A 20412-nucleotide genomic window follows, 5' to 3' on the forward strand; every position below is an offset into this window, starting at 1 on the left:
CAGCCACAGAGCAAATTAGGGGATCCAAACTGAACAATACTTTGCAATTAAGAGCATTGTTCTGACACCCAATACCTCTTTTGTCCACCACAAAATCGCCGGGGCAGAACTCGTTGTTGTCCAGATGATGGACAGGGATCAGCTCATTGGAGCGGATGTTTGTCTCCACGGTGCCATCCTGCCACATCACGTCAGCTGAAGTCATCGTGGTCACCACCTCCACAGCAACCCTGGCAGCACAGAAAGGCAAGGAGTTACCAAAGGGAATGTCAGGGATCAAGATGGACCTCAGCAACACAAAGGTAAGTGGATCAGCAGGCTGGGAAGCGAGTCAGGAAACCCCACGCAGAGCCCATGGATGAAGCTACACAGTGGGCTTTGTTTTGATGGGTTCTCAACCCCTGCAGGTGTTACATTGCTGAAGGAGGACTGACTTTCTAGGGAGCTCCTGCTGAGTTCACTTTTATTCCTATGGAGGCAAATTAACATCTGCTGGCACTCACTTTCTGCCCCCAACAGAAGCATGACAGAAGCTTCAAACAGTTTGAAACCTGAGATCTTCTCTACTGGAGCACCTTCCAGCCTGATGGCCCTGAGGAGTCTTTGAAACTAGAACACATGACTAGAAAGATATTAATTGTCACAGCCCTTCCAGAGAGGAAAAAACAAAACAAAAAGAAAAGAGGCAACACATTGAATGTGGGTAAACCAAAAGGATTTTGTTTAAAAGAGAAGAATGTCCATCCCAGCTGTTCAAACACATGTGTGTCTCTGCAGTGCAGAAATTAAACCCAAACATGCCACAATGGACCACATGCTGGTTCTCTGCTGTGGGGCTTGACAGGGATGCTTGAGGAGGCAAAGTGCTTGGGGCAGGAGGGACAGCCTAGCTGGACACTCTTCTAAATACGCCCTCCACTAATTTCATCTTTCCTACAGCACAGAACAAACCAAATCCCACACTGGCTTTAAAACTTCCCTTTACTTTGCTGGCCAGGCCTTCCAGAATAACACATGTGCTGGATTTATGCTGGTTTCAGAACCAAGTCAGAAAGAATATACAATAGGCAAATACAGCTGTTTGCCACCAGCTCTGTTTTTATGAATGTCAGAGAAATATTTTTAAGTGGAAACAAGATGAAGTTTTTAGTAGGGCCAGCACTCAATAGCAGAAATTATCAGAGAAGGTTCTGTAACAGGCCAAGTGTGTATGTGATATGCAACAAGATGGTTTCTGGGGGATATAGGACACATGCAGCTGAAGATGGGAGTGGAAAGGGTGTGCAAGGAAATGAGGCACTCTAGTCTGCAGCAGTGGCTTCAAACAAAAATCAAAACTTGATGTTAATAAAAATCCCTGTACACCATCACTAAAAGACATCCAGTGGTCTATGTGCTGCACAGAGAGCTGCAGCAGGTCACTCACTGATGGCAAAGCCACATGCTGAGCTGGCCCCTGCAGCCAGACTGCCCAGGAGCTGACACAATCACATGTGGTGACCAAGTGCAGGCAGCCCAAGCACTCAGCATTTCTCAGCAGTGCCTGGCAGAACATCTTTGATGGCCTCAGCACCCCAGAGGAGCATTCAACAGCACTGGCCCCTTCACACTGAGCTGTGCCCAGATGCCACATGCACCCTTCACAGCATCAGCTGGGGGCTCTCAGTCTGTGCTGAAAAAGCCTCTCCTATTCTCTGTGTCATGGTTGTCTCTGCATCTCTTTGGAGCTGCCCTGATCCAGCACTGGAATTTCTTGGGGCTGCCACAGAGATTTCTCTCTATTGCCTGTATGGAGCAGGGAGCCACCAGGTGCCCTAGCAAAACCTTCAGTAAAACAGAGACACTCAGCGGGGGAGTGAGACATGAACAGTGAACCAAGATTCCTTTCCCAGGAACTCTATCTCACACTCCGATTTTCTCTCACACTTGGATTACTGCTCTGCTGGGCTTTGTGACCTTCAAATCTAATTTCTCCAGAACTCACAAGGACTACAAGAACCACTCCAGTTGCATACAGGCAAAGTTAAATACCTACAAAAAATGCTAATGAAGTTAATGACATTTTAAAACTACTATCTCTCTTGAATAATCTCTGATAATGTCACTTTCCTGTCACTTTACATGTTCTCTTGTAACAGTTGATGCAGAATCTGTACACAACTAAGCAGCCCAGGGAAGTTAGCAAACAGGCAGACCACTTGTCAGATGTCCCTGCATCCCATGAAAACAGTTTAAACACTCCTAAGTTAAAGGCAAAAGTTGCTGAGATCCAGTTTTATCTAGAAATGGGCAGATACATGCAGTGCTCCCTCTCCCAAGCTACTGAAATCAATTCCTTCAAGGCTCTCAAGAAGTGAGTGCAATTTATTCATTAAAAAAATCTAATATTAAGAAGTATACTTCTGGCAAAAATTGCAGATCTCTGCAGAGCAGGGCAAGGATAACAGAGCCCATGCTCTGCCAGCTCAGAGCTCCGTGCTGCTCTGGAGACAGCTCTCTAGGATAAGCTGTCCATTCCTAGCATGATCTGTCCCCAGCCTCTCTGCAGAAGCTGCCAGTAAGGTAACCAATTAGTGTCATGTTTAGGCTGTGTGATCTTTATTCACCTCTTTCCCTGCACACAGAGTCTAACACAGCACAGCTATGCTGTCGATGCCCTGAGGCACAGCTGAAATGGAATAGCACCAGTGTCAGGTCACATGGCCCCAGTTTCATCAGAAGCTGGACTGAGACCAAGCTGATTCCACACAGGCCACTGCACAGTCATCACAAGATAATTGCTGTCAGTTACTATCAAGTGGTGCCCAAACTCCTCATCATCCTGCACCTGAGTTCAGGTGGTGCTTTACAGCTGAACACTTGGCTAAGGGAAATTTTGGCAATTACACGTGGGTGTGGAAATCCAGCTCACCTGTCTCCTGGCTTGAACTCTCGTGAAACCTTGGTCTTCTTCTTCTTGTGCTTCCGCTTCAGGTTTTTGATGGAAAGAGGGATGCTCTTCTTGCGGCAGGTGCCACTGCCACTCTGGGACGAGGCAGTGGAGCTGGCAGAAGAGGTGACAGAACTGGTGTCATCAGTGTCATCAGCTGCCTCATCATCAGCATCCTGCTCCATGGACTGAAGCCGGTAGTCAGGCAGCCCTTCATCCTTCAGGAGAAAGGGAGGCTGCTGCTGCCGTGCTGCTGCTCCCCCTTTCTCCTTCCCTATTTCCTCAGGCTGCTCCTCCTTTCTCTCCCCAGGACTCGATGCACTGTTGGAAGAGTCATCCAGCTCACACTTGGATTCAGGCTTAAGCTCTTCTGATTTTTGGTCAGCAGCTGCAGCAGACTCTTTGTCAGGGGTTTCACTGGTGCCCTGAGACTCCGGGGAGCACGACATGATCTTCACAATCTGCTTCTTCAGCAGCCGTCTCACCTGGAGAGAGCAGACGTGGGTCACACCTGTGCCTGGACACTCAGCAGGCTGCCAGCCAGCCTGGGGAATGCTCAGCTTTGTGCAAGGAAAAACAGCACAACAGCACCCATGGGGCTCTGCAAATTCCACCTGCACCAGACTATCTGCAAACCAGCATCTCACAGTGCTCAGGAGCAGCACTGCACTAGCCCAAGTAAAATCAGCTTTGCCCCCCCAGATTATTTTAAGCATGTTTTAAACTTTTTTTTTTATGGAAGGTCACAAGAAGCTGCACAAGTTAATCCACGTAACAGGCATGGACATGCAGAGAGGTCACCATCTACACACTGATGACATAGAAACACCACAGCTCTACAGCCAGCAGGTACAGACTATAGCATGACTCACTTGACCTAGGAAGCAAAAACAACTTCCTTGTTTCACCATAGCAAGGATTTAACTGAACATTTCAGCTCCATGAGGATGCAGCTGTCAGAGCACACTTGACCCCCTGCAAAGTGACACTTCTGTGTTCAGGTCCTGTTCATGTTCTCTCAAGGTGTTAGCTGCATGCTACACCCAGAGCAGTCAGACTGCTCCACAAGGTCACTTCCCTGCTGGCAACAACAAGTCATTACTCTTCACAACCACTTCAGGAGTCACATTTCAGACCACATGACTACCAGGAAGATCTCTGCTTTAAAAGCCACAGTGACCACAAATGCTTAGAGAAGTCAATGCCTCCCTCGACCCCTCAACTCACCTTTTTGGCAACTGATCCTTCACCCAGGACACAGTTCCTCTCTGGGCATTCACAGGTGATTTTTGCAGGTTCCACTTTGTCTGGGAACACGTAGAGGCATCTTTCCCCAAGCTGCCTTTGGGCATGGTCAAAGCAGCCCAGACGCTTTACCCTGGCAGAACAGGAGAGCCATGAGCACAGAGCAGTAACAGTGACAGAACCCAGCAGTGCCCAGGGCCTTCACAAGGCTGGCGTGGCCCCACACCAACAGTGCTGCTTCGGGGGGGGCAGAGCACCACACCAAATCATTTCCAGGCACACAATTCTAAAGGAGAAGTGGGAATCTCACCAGGGATTGGGTGGGGATATAAAGGGTTTGGGTGGGACACAAGTCACTCCTCTCCCTGTAGTTCCCCTCTTCCTCCCAGACAGAGCTGCCAAGAGACATTCGGGGTTTTTTGCTGTAATTTGAGAGCTGCTCCCCTCCAGCACATGAGCTCCAGGCAGGACCCACAATGACAGTGCTGCTGCTCATCTCACTCGTCTTTTGAGCTTTCCCAACCCATTCCTGCAGCTGCAGCCTGCAGAGGGCACCAGTTACTGCCTCAGCACCAGCCTGGGCTGCAGCCGCACCCCTGAGCCCCAGCCCAGCCCCACCCCTGACACACACGGAGCTGCAGGCTGCTCCAGCACGAGTCAAAGGACAAGAAGACACAGATACCACTCTGTGCACCTGTCAGCTGGAGAGAGCTTGGCATTAACGGGATGCTTGCCCTCGTGCTGGTAACTCAGGTGTCTGCTAAACTAATCTGGAAGTTGTTCTCTTGTATTTTTGAAGCTCTGGGGTATGGTGGAAACAGCAGCATTGTGTCTCTTCACTTGGTAGGCCTGTCACCCACAGTCTGCAGGGCCTGAGTGCAGGGAGTGAAAAGGGGTTTTTTCAAGTGATCTTACCTGGACAGCTTCTCCTGGCTGATTATCGAGGGAGGAGGGCTCACACTGTCAGTACCTCCAGGACAGAAGCTTTTAGTGATCCAAGTAACCTTTAGTTCTACCACTTGTACCTACAATGTAATGATAGAAAGGAAAATTTAACATTTCAGAGACTTTCCCAGACGAGTGTCTCAGATCTGAAAGTTTACACACAGGAAAATGGCAAACCTGCTTTTATCATTTAATATGGGCAAGTGCAGTTTTACCACACCCAGGACAATCACAGGGCCCCCACAGCCTGATCCCTGACAACAGAGATTCTACAACTTTTAACTTCAAGGAAAGACAAGTGGCTTGGGAAGGAAGCTATGGTATATATAAATCAGCAGTCCAATGTCACAAAGAGATATGCTAATGGACTTGGAGCTGCTCCTTCTTTAAGCAAGGAGTCAGCAATAATTCTCCCTTTTTGGACAGCAGGCAATATTAAGTTTCAATAGAAGATGTGCTCCTAGTGCCCTAATGATCAGCAGTTTTGCCCTCTGAGTGTGCTGACACATGATCACTTTACAGGGTGCCAGCAGGGACCCTTGCTAGGATGCTCAAAAGTCCTGGCAGTCCCCAAGGAGAAATTTGTCACCTCAGAACACCACAGCCACAGCACATTTGCTCTTGGGAGGTTACCATGGCAAACTGACTCTGCTCCAAACAGCCAGCCAGGGACCATGCGAGGCAGAAGGTGGCCATGTGTCAGGGTGTGAGTCCTTACCTCTTCTACCACCACTCTGAACTTGCTCTTGGTGCTCAGAACAGGCTTCACACCCGAGAGCCACTGCACACTGGAGAACACTTTAGATGGCCCAATGAGGACTTGCCCAGGATAAAAGCCATATGAATCATCAAAGAAGAGACCCTGTGGGAGAAATAGAGGGGAGAAAAACAGCATAAAGGACTCTAGGATCTAATATTTCAGCATTTCCCTTCAATCTCTTGTGATCAGTGAAATTAGCTATAAAGGTAAAGTCTGCAATATGCCCATCTCCTGTAGCTCTCCCTCTCCTGAAGGCAGCCCAACAGTTCCTATAGCAACCTGCTCTGTCACACACCCAAACAGGACCAGGACTTGGTGCAGGAGAAGCAAAGGTGCTTGCAAGAAACAGAAGATGCATATTTCCACACAGAGGTTCTCTGTAACAAGATAGGCAAGGGCAGCCTGGCAAGGACACCCCTCTCTTTTCCACGCTCTAATTCAAGCATCTACATCTCTCAGAAGCAGAGGATGTGCGCCTTCACTCTCTGCTTGTCGAATTAAGTGTGTAAGTACTATTCGTGTCTCAGGTGGATTAGTTAATATGACAGTTCTTTGAAAACAAAAACAGGACAGTAAACACAATTGCTTTCCTAGAGCTCCTTCCCACTGATACTGAGATTCAGAGTGTGGGGGCGGACAGAGCGGTTTAGGGTAGATAAAATACTGAGCACAAAACTGCATCGAGTCTTGTAATTTGTCAGAAGGGATAAGAGCGGTGTGACAAGATCTAAGTCAGGTAAGCATCTAACACACAGCAATTCTGAGCACAGGATCAAGAATAACTCTGGAGAAAGCCTGTGATTCAGTCCTGGCTGAATCTCCCCAGAGGACTCTGTACACTTTAAAGGCAGCCTGACTCAAAACAAACCATCTCAAAATTGGGTAACCAGAAGCTGAATGTTGTTACAACATCGATTTAGCAAGCAGAAAACACACTGCACAACCCAAAGTAGCAGAGACTGAGGTACTGGAGAATATCGAGCGACAGACCACTCCTTTTCTGTACAGAACCAGAAAACCACAACAGCACATCCTATTGAACTGATATTCCATTTACTCTTCAACAAGCTGGCATCAAGTATTAGCAGAAGTGCAGTTTTTAGATCAAAGGGACCTTTGCTTTGAAGGCTGGGAAGGATAAGAGCTCAGTGCTTTGCTACCTCCTAAAAATCACACGTCATCCTCTGTCATCTCCCAGCACTGCCAGGAGTGCAGCAAGGCCCTTTGGAAGAACAAGCAAGCTGTCATCAGCCTTTGAAGGTGAGAGAGGTTAGATCTCATCACACAGCAAACTGTTTTACCCAAAAGCCAGCAAAACCTTCCCTGCCATGTGATTTGGAAAATGCCAGTATGGCAGCAGCTCTCCATTCAAACAGCGCCATGGACTGCACTAACAAGAGACATTATTTTACATGACCTGAAAACCTGCTTCTAGCAGAACATCTGTTAAACAAAATACCTTTTACCAGAAGAGGAGGAGTTTTTAAAACCAGTAAATGGAGGAAGAGCCTTTAGAAGCATGTGCAGATAGAAGGAGCAGTGAGTGAACTGCCTTGACACCAGCCATCTGACAGCATGTTACACAAGTTGTTTACAAAGAAACCAGCTGGATGTATTAATTGTAATACCTCCTCAAACTCTGCTAAAATTACCTTTAAACTGTTACTGTAAGTGATACATTCTTAGGATTAACAAATGCCTATGAATTTTGCCTTCTCCCTCCCTACCAGACAAAAAGTTTCCAAGACAAAGTCGATCAAAAGGACTCTCAGGAGAGCCAGCAGCTCACCGAGTCACTGACGTGGGGACAGACATCATACAGCTTGGCTCCATCTTCTGTGCTCATGGAACACCTGGAAAGCAGACAGGAGACACATGGTCACATTTCCAGAGCCATCCACCCCAAAAGCAAACTGCACCCAAGGAACTGACACTGCCTGAGCACATCTGGCCATGCACACAGCAGTGTATCAGCTTTTATGGTCCAGAGAAAAACTGGTTATAGACAAACTGTAAAAGCATTAAAGGTACCTAAAGGTCCCATTCAACATGTGAAAAACCATGCTAAGTAACAGGCTGGGTGCTGGACAAGATTTTTCTGCTGCAAAGGTCCCTTTGTTACTCATGCCATGCTGAGACTTAAAGGCAATTTGGCCATATTTCCTACAGTAATAGCTTAAATTCCAGAGTAACTTCTGGTGGCATTTCAAATGATTCATTAGGAAGAGGTTTTGCAAACAGTACCTCACTTTACACAGGAGCTGGCACAAGATTTCAAGAAAAGTTTTAAATTGCACCAGTAACCGCAGGAATTACAGACAGAGATGTGTGGCTATTTTTCACTCCTGGTCTGACATACACCTAAGAACCTTCCAGCCTGGGTTAACAGCATAGTAACACAGTCAAACTCTCAGATGCATCCACCAATCATCTGCTACAGCTCCCACATTACTCACTTCTCTCAGACTCAGAGCTGGCTGCAAGATTGGGGATTTGATTGTTGTGTTTTAAACAGCAATGTCAACACAATTTACAAGACAGATGGGTTATTCCCCAGCTGCCAGGCCCACACCCCTCTTGGCCCTCCACTGGTTCCTTCCTTCCCTTGCATCAAGAGTTTGTAGGATAAGACAGGCCTCAGTAACAGAGTGAAAGCAGTGAGTTCATAAGGGTTAGCACACAAGTCACTGTCCCACACGCAAGGAACAGAATTCAGATCCTCCTGCTGGCTTTGCAGAAATTTCACCATGCATTTCTTTCAATATCTCTGGTTAAATCTTCCTCTAGACTTTGTATTGTGTTTGCATTTATAAAAATTCCAGCGAAAAAGAAAGGTGTCCTATCTTGGGCTGCTTTTTCATCTTTGATAAAAACCACTAGCCTGCAAATTTCCACCATTTCACAGGCCCTTTTTTAAGGTAAGAATTCTCCCTGCAGCTTGGTGAAGTTACGCTCTCCTACTGAGAAACAGTCTGGAACAACCATCCCACTTAAAAAGCTACTTCTGCAGAGGAGAAGCACAGTTTAAAGACCAATGTGCTTTAGCTCTGGAGCACTGATCTGCTGGGATTGAAAAAAAAATTGTCACCCTTCAGATTACAGCTTTTCCAGAGGGTTGTCAATGAATCTCAATGTTTTCAGAGGAAGATGTATTCTCTTGCTCTACATCTGAAGATTATGCAAGCAGATAACTTATCACTATGTAAATGAAGCCCAAACTGTTTCTTGTCCTCATAAAACAGATGAGAATTGTGAAAGCCAAGGGGGACAGTCTTCCACAGGAAGGAGAGAAGTACCTGGCTCCATTGGAGAGCTTGAGGATGACCTGGTTCTTCAAGTCATAGACCTTGCCAAGCCAGCAGTCATAAGCTATGTAGTCACCATACATGAAAGGCTGTGATGAAAACAGGAAACAAAGCTTTATAAATAATGGTTGTAGCTGGAGCCAATTTTTATCACTAAGACTAATTTTCATCCCAGAGGAGCTCATATCCTACTGTCTTCCCGCAGGCTGTGACTTGGGATGAGTTATGACATTCCTGCTCTTCACTCCCAAATTATCTTTATCTCAGAGGAAAAAGGAAAATGAAATCCTACCCCACCTCATCTCTGGAAATCACCTATCCACTCAAAGAGAGAAACAGATACATTTGAGACTGTTCCAGCTCAACAGAAACATGCTTGAGTCATCTCAGCATTTTTATGGCCTGTTTAAACAGCAGTGGTGTCGCAGCTCAGCAGCTCTGGACCACAGCCATGGGCTGCCCTGGTCAGGTTGCCACAAGAGCTTTCCACACTCAGAGCAGGAGTTCTCACAAAATTTAATGTCAGTCTAGCCCTTCAAGACAATTTGGTCTCAGCAATGTGATGAGAAACACAGAACAGATGGGGAGACAAGGAGATGCTGCATCATCTTCTGCCAGGGAGGTGGCTTGCAGCAAGATTAAAATAAAACCAAACTGCAGATGCATCTTGCACAACATGGATGCTTTGCCTTCAAGAGAGACTTGAAGTACAGCAGCATCCCTCCAAACCACCAGGCCCTGGCTCATGTGTATTTTGGCTGTGTTCTCACCCAGATATGCTGCAGGTCTTTGCTGTTGACAGGGTAAAGGATGCAGTTGGTTCCCACCAGCTTCACAGCACACTCAATATTGACGTCAATTACGGTTCCACACTGACTGTCCTGAAAATACAAAAGGGAAAAAAGGTTTGTTACCTAGGGAAGGTCCTAGATACAAATGTATGTGTTTTGTGTCCAACTCCTAAATTCAGAGACAAATAAAGTTTAATACTAAACCCTCTTTTACCCTTCATGTCCTTGTGAAATGCAGGGGCATTTCACACAACGCTATGAGAGCTCAGAAGGTGAGATCACTATTACAGACCTGTAGTGTTTTCTTCCCAGTTAGAACCTGAAATAGCTGCTAAAGCAGAGACTCCTGCACCTGGTCAAATAAGACCACACTATATCAGGTGATTAGGATTTACTTGCTTTAAAATCTGCCTGGCTCCCCAGCTCCACAGAATCACCATGCAGGTACTGCCCTGAGTCAGCAGGGTTAGATCAGCAAAGGCAGGGGTAGATCAGCAACAAAACAGAAGTTCTTTAAAGCTGTTTTGACTTCAACTCACATAATTTTGCAGGATGCTATAAATGGTCTTTATTTTGTGTCATACTGAAAAAAAAATATCTGGCACCTGTGGTCAAATTTCAACATTTGCAGCCAGATAATTTACAGTTGGTCTAATTATAAGATGGTCTGTCATTATCTCCCTTACTTTTTAACAAAGTTTTAATCTTTTTTGCCCCTAAGAAAAGAAGGCATGCTGTTAGGAGCCTTCTGGGGGCAGCTTGGCAGGGAGCACACAATGTGCATGTTGCTCACACATATGGTGGAGGCCTGCAAGGAAGGGCTGCTAACCCAAACACTGTCAAAGGCAGCAGCTGCCTTGGCCTCCTGACAGCTGGGACAATCGATACTCTTATTTATTAAAGACCACAAGTCCATTATCAAAGCTGACTGAGGACCAGCATGACAAATGCCCTGGTATGAGCTGTCCTTATCTCAAACATCAAGGTCTCTGCTCCAGCAGGACTTGAGCACAACACTCAAAGGGCTTATATCCTGCAAGAACTCTTTGCTCAGTTCTGTTCTTTCAACCACGGGAAGTGTTCAGACAAGGCTTTCACTCAGAGCTCTGGGCAGCCCTTGTGGGAGTTCATGAGTTTGCTGGTGCTCAACTCATTCAGTTTCATCTTGAGGACTGGCAGCTGGAACAAAGACAGTCCAGGATAATTCCTGGATAGACTGCTCAGTCTTTTTGGCTGGCTTGCTTTCCACCTGCCTGCTGCTAGTTCTGTCCTCACACCCCACCAGCCCTGTGCCCTGCAGCCCCAAGGCAATGGGATCAGGAGATGGACCTGCCCCAGGCAGAGCTGTGCCAGCACAGCCAGGAGGGCTGGGAGAACCAGGCTGGAAGACCCCAAAGCAGCAGAGGTTTATTCCCTTCAGCTGCTCCACATCTCACTCCCATTCCTTTCAGAAGGGCTGGGAAGTAAAAGGAACCTTTCCCAGCTTCAGCTCCATCACAACAGACTGCAGCTTCACTTGTTGCCTGCACAGGCTGCCAGGAAAGAGCCCAGCAGAGCTGTACCATCACTCTCACCTGAAAAGGGTTGGCCAGAACTACATTGGCTTCACAACAGCTGCTGCCAGCACCATTTGAGCCGTGGGATGAGTGAGGCCTGCTCAGAAGTGGCACCTGCTCAACAAACCCACAGTTTCTGCAGGCTACAGCACAGCCACCTGCCCTGCTTTTCCTCCAGAGTAAGCTAAAACAAGTATACCCACATCATCTTGGTGCTGTGCTTTACAGTTCATGCCCTGTGTTTTAGACTGTTAGTCAGAATCAAAAAACCCTCCAGAAACAAATTCCTTGCCCTACACTGCACATTTCAGAATTTATTTTTTTCTTTATCAGCAGCCAACATGACAGCAGCTCTGAGACATGATACAATCTAACACCTGTGATTTCTGTAGATCATATTGTCTCCTGGTCTAAAACCCCTTTAATGGATGATGAAAGTATAGCAGCAATAAAACCAGGACTAGAACGACTGATGTGCTTCAGCACCTTCTGCTTGTTCTCTAAGTGAGTTTCCCCATGGAGAAGGTACCTGTGCCACCCTAAAGGTGCCTCCCACCTAACACATTTGGGTGCTATTAGTGACTGCCAAGAGCAACAGGTTTAGCTCAGCTAAACTGAGCTTCTCCTTCCAGTTATAAAATGCTTGAGCAAGTGCAGAGCCCTGTGTGTGGTCAAGAAAGCAGAGATCAATGTTGTGAGCAGCCCCAGGACCTACAGGGCTGTCAGATCAGTTCTCCTCCCTCACCTGTCACTGAACCTTCCCTTACTATGAGTTTACTTATTTTCCTACATTTCAAGTAGGGAAATAAGTAAACTCATAATAAAGGAAGGTTCAGGGGAACATTAGCCTGTGACAGAGGATGCAGATTTGCAGGCTGAGGGGTTCTGCTGAATCACTCTCAGTTTATAGCAGTGCTCAGCAGTGCAGTCCCAGAAAGAGACATGGCCAACTTGTCTCATCTTCCAGGGCAGGTCCTCAGCTGGGCACAGCCCAAACACACCTTTCATTAGCTGATCCCATTAAAGGAGGGGCCAAATGAAACCAGGTTACATTTCAGAGTTCTGTTACGATTATCAATTTTCATCAATTCCAATAACAGAACTGGAAAAGGGAGGTGACTGAACTGAATGAGGAGAGCTGATGGGTTCAAGCCCCACTCACTCCACAATTGAGACCTTGCTCCTGCCTCTTCTGGTACCCTGACATCATGCACCATACTGGAGATACTGAACGTTTAAGCAGTGAATGGATTCCTTCCCCATCAGAGACAAGGCTTTAAGGAAGACCAGCAAAGTCCCATCCAAGAGCACAGCAGCTCTGGAAACACAGCCTTCAATCCCATATCTGCTACCTCCCATCCTTCTACTCTTTCCTCAGCTAATAACTCTTTTCTAATAAGAGGATCTTTATACCACTGTAATTCCTTTGTTTAAAAGGGACAGCATAGCCCAGCATCCTTTGAAGCAACAAAATCCAGGTGTTTGACAGATTACAGACCTACTTCCTACCTTTTCCCCAAACTAGCATCACCTGGAAGTCACCTGGAAAAATTAACTTTCCACTTTTCCTGCTTCTCATCCAGCTGGATTAGACTTTCAGGCACAACTGCACTCAGTGAAAATGATCTCATTTTATGCATTTCCCCCTGAAGCAGTCTTTTCCCACACTCAATGCTCAATGAGAAGCACACGGATTTGAGTCAGCTCCCTCTCTTGAGGAACAGAGGATTTCGAGTCCTTCCCGCTCAAGGTTAAAAACAAGCCTTAAGAGAGTGTGTTGAATACAGAATAAGTTCCACATTCTCCATTTGCCAGGCCAACTGGCGCAGGGCAACCATCCCACATCCTGAATTTGGCAGGCTGACACCCGCAGGTTTTCTATTTTAAACACTCCTGTAATTTTTGGAATATGTCTGTTAGCAAGTGAAGGTTTTCTTTGGGATAAAGGGGGTTTATTGTTTAATTTACCACATATTGTTTGATTTAAAAACATTTGAGGGTGAGGAAATATATCAGATTTGTTACGCTTTCTAATAGAGAGAAATTGAGTTATAATCTCACCATTCCATCAATTTAAAAAATGAAGTTATTGAGCACAAGGGTCAAGAAAATACCATTATTTAAATATGCAAACTGACAAAAATGAATGTGCAAGGCAACTGCTGGGTACATATCTACCAAAACATGTGCAGCAAGCCAGGGGAGCCAATTTCTGCTCAAATGAGAATGGAAATTGCAAACAAAAGCAGCACATCCATGTTTGCCAAGAGGAGAACAACCTGCTGTCCTGAAAGCTTACAATGACTTTAAGAAGCACTGGATAACAAACAGTTGAGAGATAGGACTCAAAGCATCCCCCTGAGTGAGAAGAATATACTGAGAGCTCCAGCTGTGCCAGGTACAACACTGTGAACAGCTGATAACTCCAGTTGCTACCTGTTCATTGTTTCGGGTGAGAACTCTTTCATAAAATTGCATTTTTAGAAATATATGTTGACTTCAAATTTCCATTTCAAACAACCATTAAATTTCTTAAGGAAATACTTTGCTTCAGCAATTTTCAAATTATCATTCAAGCATTTTATTCCTTTTTTTTTTTCTTTGTAATATACCATGAAAAAGGGGATGGGTTTACTTTTATTAATTGACAAAAAAAAGGCTTTATTTAAAAACAATAAAAACCCAAACAAGCCAGGCAGGTCAGAGAAAAGCCTTCTCTCTCCCTACACCAGGCTGCACACCATGTGGTGCAAGTGCAGCAGCTAGTGGCCAGCTGCTTCCTTCACCACAGCCTTGGTAGCCACATTGCTGGAATCAAGTCAAGAGAAGGCAGAGGCAAGCACATGGCAGGGCCATATGGCTCAGGGTTAGAGGTTACGTCTGAGCCACAGCAAAAAACTGCCAACCTTGCTGAGCTCCTAAAGAGAGCACATCCCATCTGATCATTGATACTCAACAATCTCCCCAGTATTACCCACACAACCCCCAAACCCACACATCTGTGGTAGACACAAGTGCCATACAACTAGAACAGAGCGGTTGGGACATGGGACAGCATTCAGAAAGAGCAAAGAGAACAATTATCAGCTGCTGTTCAAGAACCAGCTTGCTTTCTGTCAACCTAGCTGTCCTGGATGCTCCAGCAGTGTTGGGTTTACTGCATTTCTGGGAGAAGCTGGAAAAGATGCTGCTTACTGCAGATTGAGAGGTGTGTCTGAGAACATCCCCTCCAAACTCTACCAGAGCACACAAAGAGGCAAAGGCAAGAGTGGAACTGGGATCTGCTCCCACTTCAACCTCCCTGTTAGGTCTGGGGGAGCAGGTCCACAGTCTCCAGGTCTCAGAATGGATTAATGTAAAACTTTAAGAATGGCAGGATAGACAGGATTCTTGTCTCCTTCCCTGACCATGACCAGGATTGCTTGCTCAGGAGACCTTTGCAGATATGCAACTGTAGAGAGGCAAATTCCATTTTCACTGGATGCAGCTAAGTCTATTCAACAGACTAAAAATAGAAGTGTGCTCAAAGCATTACTGTCCAGCTCCATTCAGGCAATTTGGCAACTCTTAGAAATTCATGCAGCAGTATCACAATCAAAAAAGGACAAAGGAAAAAAAGCACTTACACTGGAGCTCATGTGTCTGACCACATCTCGAGGGACCACTGAGCGATCTTCAAGCTTCAGCTAAGGAGAAAGAGAGAGATTTGCTTTAGTGATGACCCCAGCTGACAGTCAGAAATAACATGACAAATACAAATGCACAGTATCCCAACCCTCCAGACAGAGGAGGATTGCAGTGGAGGATGCTGAGGCACTTCCATACACAGAGTTAATCCTCTTGGCACAGCTGCAAAATCCAGTTGACAGATCTGACATCAGCAACCAGGGGATCCATCCATGACTGTGCTCTAAGTCAGCAGACACATCAAAAAGGGTGCAGACATTGACTCATTCATCCCCTCAAGTCTCCCTTCTCCTCTTCTTCTGCCTGCACCACGCATCATTCCCTACCCACATCCAGTCTATGTAGTAGAGAAGACAGAAGACATACAAAGCAGCACATCACACCACAGTTCTGCATCTCATCCTGCATGCTTTTCACCCAAGATACTCCCAAATATCTGTGGGAAGCCTGTTTGGTCAGGGACACATAAAGCAAGGTCTTGTACAGTAAGAAGTCTTGGCTGGCAGGAGAATAGGTGAAAAATCCACTGCAGCAAAGACTTGTCTTGGAAAAAAAACATGAAAAGAAATGGCTGTTTCTGCACTTAGAAGCTCTCAGGTACACACAGGCAACAAAACAACAATAACACCACAGATAAAGTCAAAGCACTGCTTATTCCAGCTCCTGCTAAAGCACTTGCTGGCAAAGAGCTCGCTCCGGAAACAAAGGATGTGGTTGGACCATCCTCACATACCCCACAGCAGCTCACACAGACCTGTGGGCACCAGGAGTGCTCCTCGAAAGGGAATGTTATCACTTGATGAATCTCCAGTGATTAACCAAGTGATGTCCTTCCAAAAGTGGCTCTTCATGCAGCTGTTTCAGTGACCTCAAGACTACTTGCAGGCTATTTCATTAAGTGTTTTCAGCAAGCTTAAAACTATAAAATGCAGCTGCCATTGAATACACTGGAATGCTACATTAGGGATGATGTCCCACAGGAGGCCACAAGGCTGAATTCCAATTTCAGGCTTGCTCAGCCTCCCAACAACTCAGGTAAAATCTCCCTGAACAGGGAGAAGCCTCATCTGCCTTTCAGTGGTCCAGAAGTTATCTGCATTGGTACACCACTCTGAGCCCTGCAAACACACTAATGACACACTCTGTGCTCTGGGAAGTGCCACATGAATGCACCACTGGGGACAGAGCCTCTCTCACATGTCACTTTCAGACCCAACCGTGCCACTGCTGCTGCATTCCTGCCTTTTACTTCTTCACCCCCAGCCTGAACTCCACTGTGCTTTGTCAGCATTTCATCCTAACCCACTCCCTGACTTACAGCCTGCTTTACTAAATTAGTCCAATCTATAATCCAAGAACAGGATCTGGAATCAAACCAAAGAACCTGGGCATTTATCGTCTTCTTGACTGCGTGTTTCAGTCAGAGAGGAAGAGACCCAGCCAGGCAGGCTTTTAGACCCAACTTCTGGAGTCGGAACCGCATCACAGTGGGAAACCTGAACCCCACAGCACATTCCCAGATTGTAAAAAGTGTTTTCACTGCCTCCCACATCCCACTGCGGTATATAGATAGATATGAATTTTTATACAGCTTTCTAAAATTATTTGTTAAAGTAAGTACTGTATAGGCAGCCTTTTAAAATTCAGAATCAGGCTGCAACCTTCTCATTCCAGTAAGTACTCAAGCATGAGCAGCAGTTTGGGTATTGTAACTGAAGTATTCTCGCTGCACAGCTCCAAGTGTATGATGATAGTTTCATTTCAAAATGCATTAGGGCTTAAACTGATGCATTATGTTTCCACACATCACTAAGGCACACTGCTCCCTGTGATGCAGCTCTGAAGAACCCGGATCATCAAGATGATTCGATTGTTACCCAGCAGCAGAAGCAGCAGCAATATCTTTGGGTTAGTCAATGCTGGTAAATCACAGAAGCTGTAAATCAGCAGCATTCCCATATTGTTATTCTTCCTCAAGAATATAATCATTCAAATTCTTCCCAAAGCAAAGCATAAAACTTTCTCTACAGAGGGTCTATATTTAACATATTTTCACGTCTCTTGGCTTTTAAAGGCAGCACTATTTTCAGCTTCATGTGCCAGACCCACCTGTCTCAGTTGCAAGGAAAAGCAAGCCAAGGAGCAGGCAGAATGCCAGCATCAGCAATAAATACTTCACAGGTCTGTCATGTCACAAAAGACTCAAAACCCACAAAAAACCCAACCAGAGTAAGCTGTAATGGCTGTTGATGAACACAACAGTTCAGTCATTCCCCTTGTCCTCTGTCACATCCAGAGCAATGTGATCATCATCGGAGGGACAGCCCCCTCCCTCAGCACTGAGGGAATTCTGTTGCAGAAGCACTTTTAAAATAGGTCCTCAGCTCAGTTGCTATATTTACCTCTAAGAAAGTCAGTATTTCATGGCTGGGTTTATGTTCTAGCCATGTGCCTCAGTAATAGCCCCAAGAATGAGAAACAGCAGTTTCCCAGAGATGCTCTGAGGAACTAAATGCTCCTGTATACCAAGGTGAGCTTCCTCCACAAATGCAAGATGTGATTTTTGTTGCTTTTTTAAAAAATAAATTCACTATTACACATGTTAAATAGTGCAAACCAAAGACACTCATCACTACACACACATTTTACCCTGGTGAAGAGGGATGACACACCCAGCCTGGGGTCAGTTATGTTCCTTACAGCCTTGACTGCAAAATGAAGTGGCAGAATAGCTCTGGCCCCCGTTTATTTCCTTTGCTATTCAGATACTCTCGTGGTGCTCAGCACTGAATCAGTGCCTGAGCTCCACAGCAAATTTACTCATCAAAAGGCAGCAGCTGCAATCTGGAGAACACCTGATACTTTAGCAGGGCTGATGATGCTCTCAAACCACATACAGCAGGAGGTAATTCTGGTTTTCAAATTCTGATTTTCTGCATAGAGAACAGGCACCAACAAGACCACATTCCCCTTCTCAGCTGAGTCATCTCACCTCAAACAAAGTAAGGGAGCCATCAGGGCTTACACCTGGAACTGGGCAGACTGGGAGAGGACGGACATTTCCACTGAGCACTAACTCATTAAGCCTTGGGAACCTTCTGCTTTCATCCACTTGCCTAAATTTTTATTACAAACTTGTCATTTGAAAAAAAAAATCTTTGTGGTTTGGGTTTTGTTTGTTTAAACTAACAGCAGAGGTTGAGAGAGATGTCTGTGACAGAAAACTGGATCCTCACTTTAGCAAACCATTTGGCAGTGAGGTGCAAATTTCCCCAGGCAGGGGTGGGCTAAACTCCCACTGTAACTCTCTGGGTTTAATCTCTCAAATCCATTGAACAAATGCAGGACTAAGTGCCAATTTTCCTCTCCAACAACTCCCTGCTGACAGGAGCTCAAAACCAGAACAATTTACTTTGATAATCTGGACTAGCCACAAATGCCACGTATTGTGGCAAGTAAATAAGCAACAATCACTTCTGAAGTTCAGTGGCAAATAATATAGGAATTGCTGGGACTGAAACAGGGACAACCAGCCCTGGGTGGTGTGTATACAAACTGAATACTGGAGATACTCAGTAGAGGCATAAATCCCTGGTTTCTCTTTGCATACCTAAAGCAGAGGTTAAATTCACTAATTAGCAATTTAGGTTTGCTTGTACATTACTGGTACCCAACAGTGGATAAATCCACTTCCACACAGGCTCCAGCTACCACTGTCATCATCCCTCAGAATGCTTTTTTCCAAAAAAGGAGAAAGGACAACTCATTCATGCTTAGTGCAAACACATACCATCCCTTCCTATTCCCACACAGTTTCTTTTCTGCATGGGGCAGGAATCTTGGTATTTCACTTTAGGTGGTAATTTTACCTGCAAAATAGCATCTTGGTTTGCTACTGTCACATTGCACTCCAGGTAGACAATACTGTCAAAGGAAGTAGGGATGAAAAAACTGCTCCACACATCCCAAAAACAAAAGCTGAGGACAAGTTTAAACACAGACAGGAACCTGAATGCATCAACACACAGTCCTTGGTTGTTCAGTGTCAAATATGCCAGGACATACCTTCCTTCAAAGGAACTGACTGCTGAGCTGCACTGCAGGTTCAACCCACACTGGGACACCAGGAAGGACAGGGGACCTTGGCACTGTGACTCAACACTCAGCTATGCACAGATTTAGGGGCACACCTTTCACCTGATCAGTCATGGTTTTACAGCTGCATTTCTGCTCAGCTGCCCAGCAACAGAGAGCACCCTGGCTGTGGGAGAGGGGACCTGAGCCAGGATAATGCCTGCCAGTGCCAACTCCTGTTTTAAAGTTCATGCTCTGCCAGTGCTGTCTCAGATTCTGGAGCAGCTGAGGGAGCTGGGGAGGCTCAGGGGGCACCTCTTCCTTCTTTGCAACTCCCTGGTGGAAGCTGTAGCCAGGTGGGGGTCAGGCTCCTCTCCCAAGTAACAAGACAAGAGGAAGCAGCCTCACATTGTGCCAGGAGAGCTTTAGACCGGATATTTGGAAAACACAGCCTTCATCAAGAAGTCTGTCAAGCTCTGGCACAGGCTGCCCAGGGAAGTGGCAGAGTCACCATCCTTGGAGGGATTTAAAGATGTGCAGCTATAGCATTTGAGGACATCATTTAGTGGTGGGTTCAGCAGTGCTGAGTTAATGGTTGAACTCAAACGTCTTTTCCAACCTAAAGAATTGCAATGTGTGACCAACAAAGAATTACATTTGCTTAAGGGTGATAGTGTGATCCCACAGCCTTTACCTCCAACACAATCACTGTGGTGACAACATCACTTTCTATTCCTGACACATTCTGAATTTCATCCTCCAAAACAAGAGCTCTGAAAACAAGCTCATACAGATGGAGGAGAAAAAGCAGCTCAAACACATTGGTATCTGCTTATAAAAATGAGAATACAAAGCACCACAAAAAAAACCCAAAAAACAAACAGAGAGGAAAGTACAATGCTGGATATGAAACTCTGTATGTTGACCTGAACTCCTGTATGATGGTTCAGACATTTCTCCAGCTGACTCAGAAGTGAATTATCTATTATGAAAGCTGCTTCTGCCTCTTGACTTAAACAAGGAGTTGGACAGCAGTGGCCACCACGAGGGCAGAGAGGCCAGGCACAGACCTGTCACTTCTAGTCAGTCTGGGCTACGTGTCCATCTCACAGGTCCCAAC

At 45.8% G+C, this 20412-nt stretch overlaps 1 protein-coding gene across 2 annotated transcripts in view; it reads right to left on the minus strand.

The window, feature by feature from the left end:
* Window positions 1-20412, minus strand: part of UBE2O (ubiquitin conjugating enzyme E2 O) — a gene marked incomplete at its 5' end in the record, with an annotated part of 59143 nt that overhangs the window by 10847 nt on the left and 27884 nt on the right. Inside the window, 10 exons of one of the 2 annotated variants that reach the window (XM_083874326.1) lie at window positions 76-230; window positions 2912-3414; window positions 4157-4307; window positions 5090-5199; window positions 5838-5981; window positions 7669-7732; window positions 9176-9273; window positions 9955-10065; window positions 15158-15217; window positions 17328-17467. In XM_083874326.1, coding sequence (XP_083730452.1) covers window positions 76-230; window positions 2912-3414; window positions 4157-4307; window positions 5090-5199; window positions 5838-5981; window positions 7669-7732; window positions 9176-9273; window positions 9955-10065; window positions 15158-15169 — 1348 coding nt within the window. Of the gene's footprint in view, window positions 1-75; window positions 231-2911; window positions 3415-4156; window positions 4308-5089; window positions 5200-5837; window positions 5982-7668; window positions 7733-9175; window positions 9274-9954; window positions 10066-15157; window positions 15218-17327; window positions 17468-20412 lie in introns of those variants that run through there. The other variant, XM_083874325.1, reaches the window with a different exon arrangement.

This window comes from Zosterops lateralis (assembly GCF_965231275.1).
Source record: "Zosterops lateralis genome assembly, chromosome: 18".
In the NCBI taxonomy this organism is placed as follows: domain Eukaryota; kingdom Metazoa; phylum Chordata; class Aves; order Passeriformes; family Zosteropidae; genus Zosterops; species Zosterops lateralis.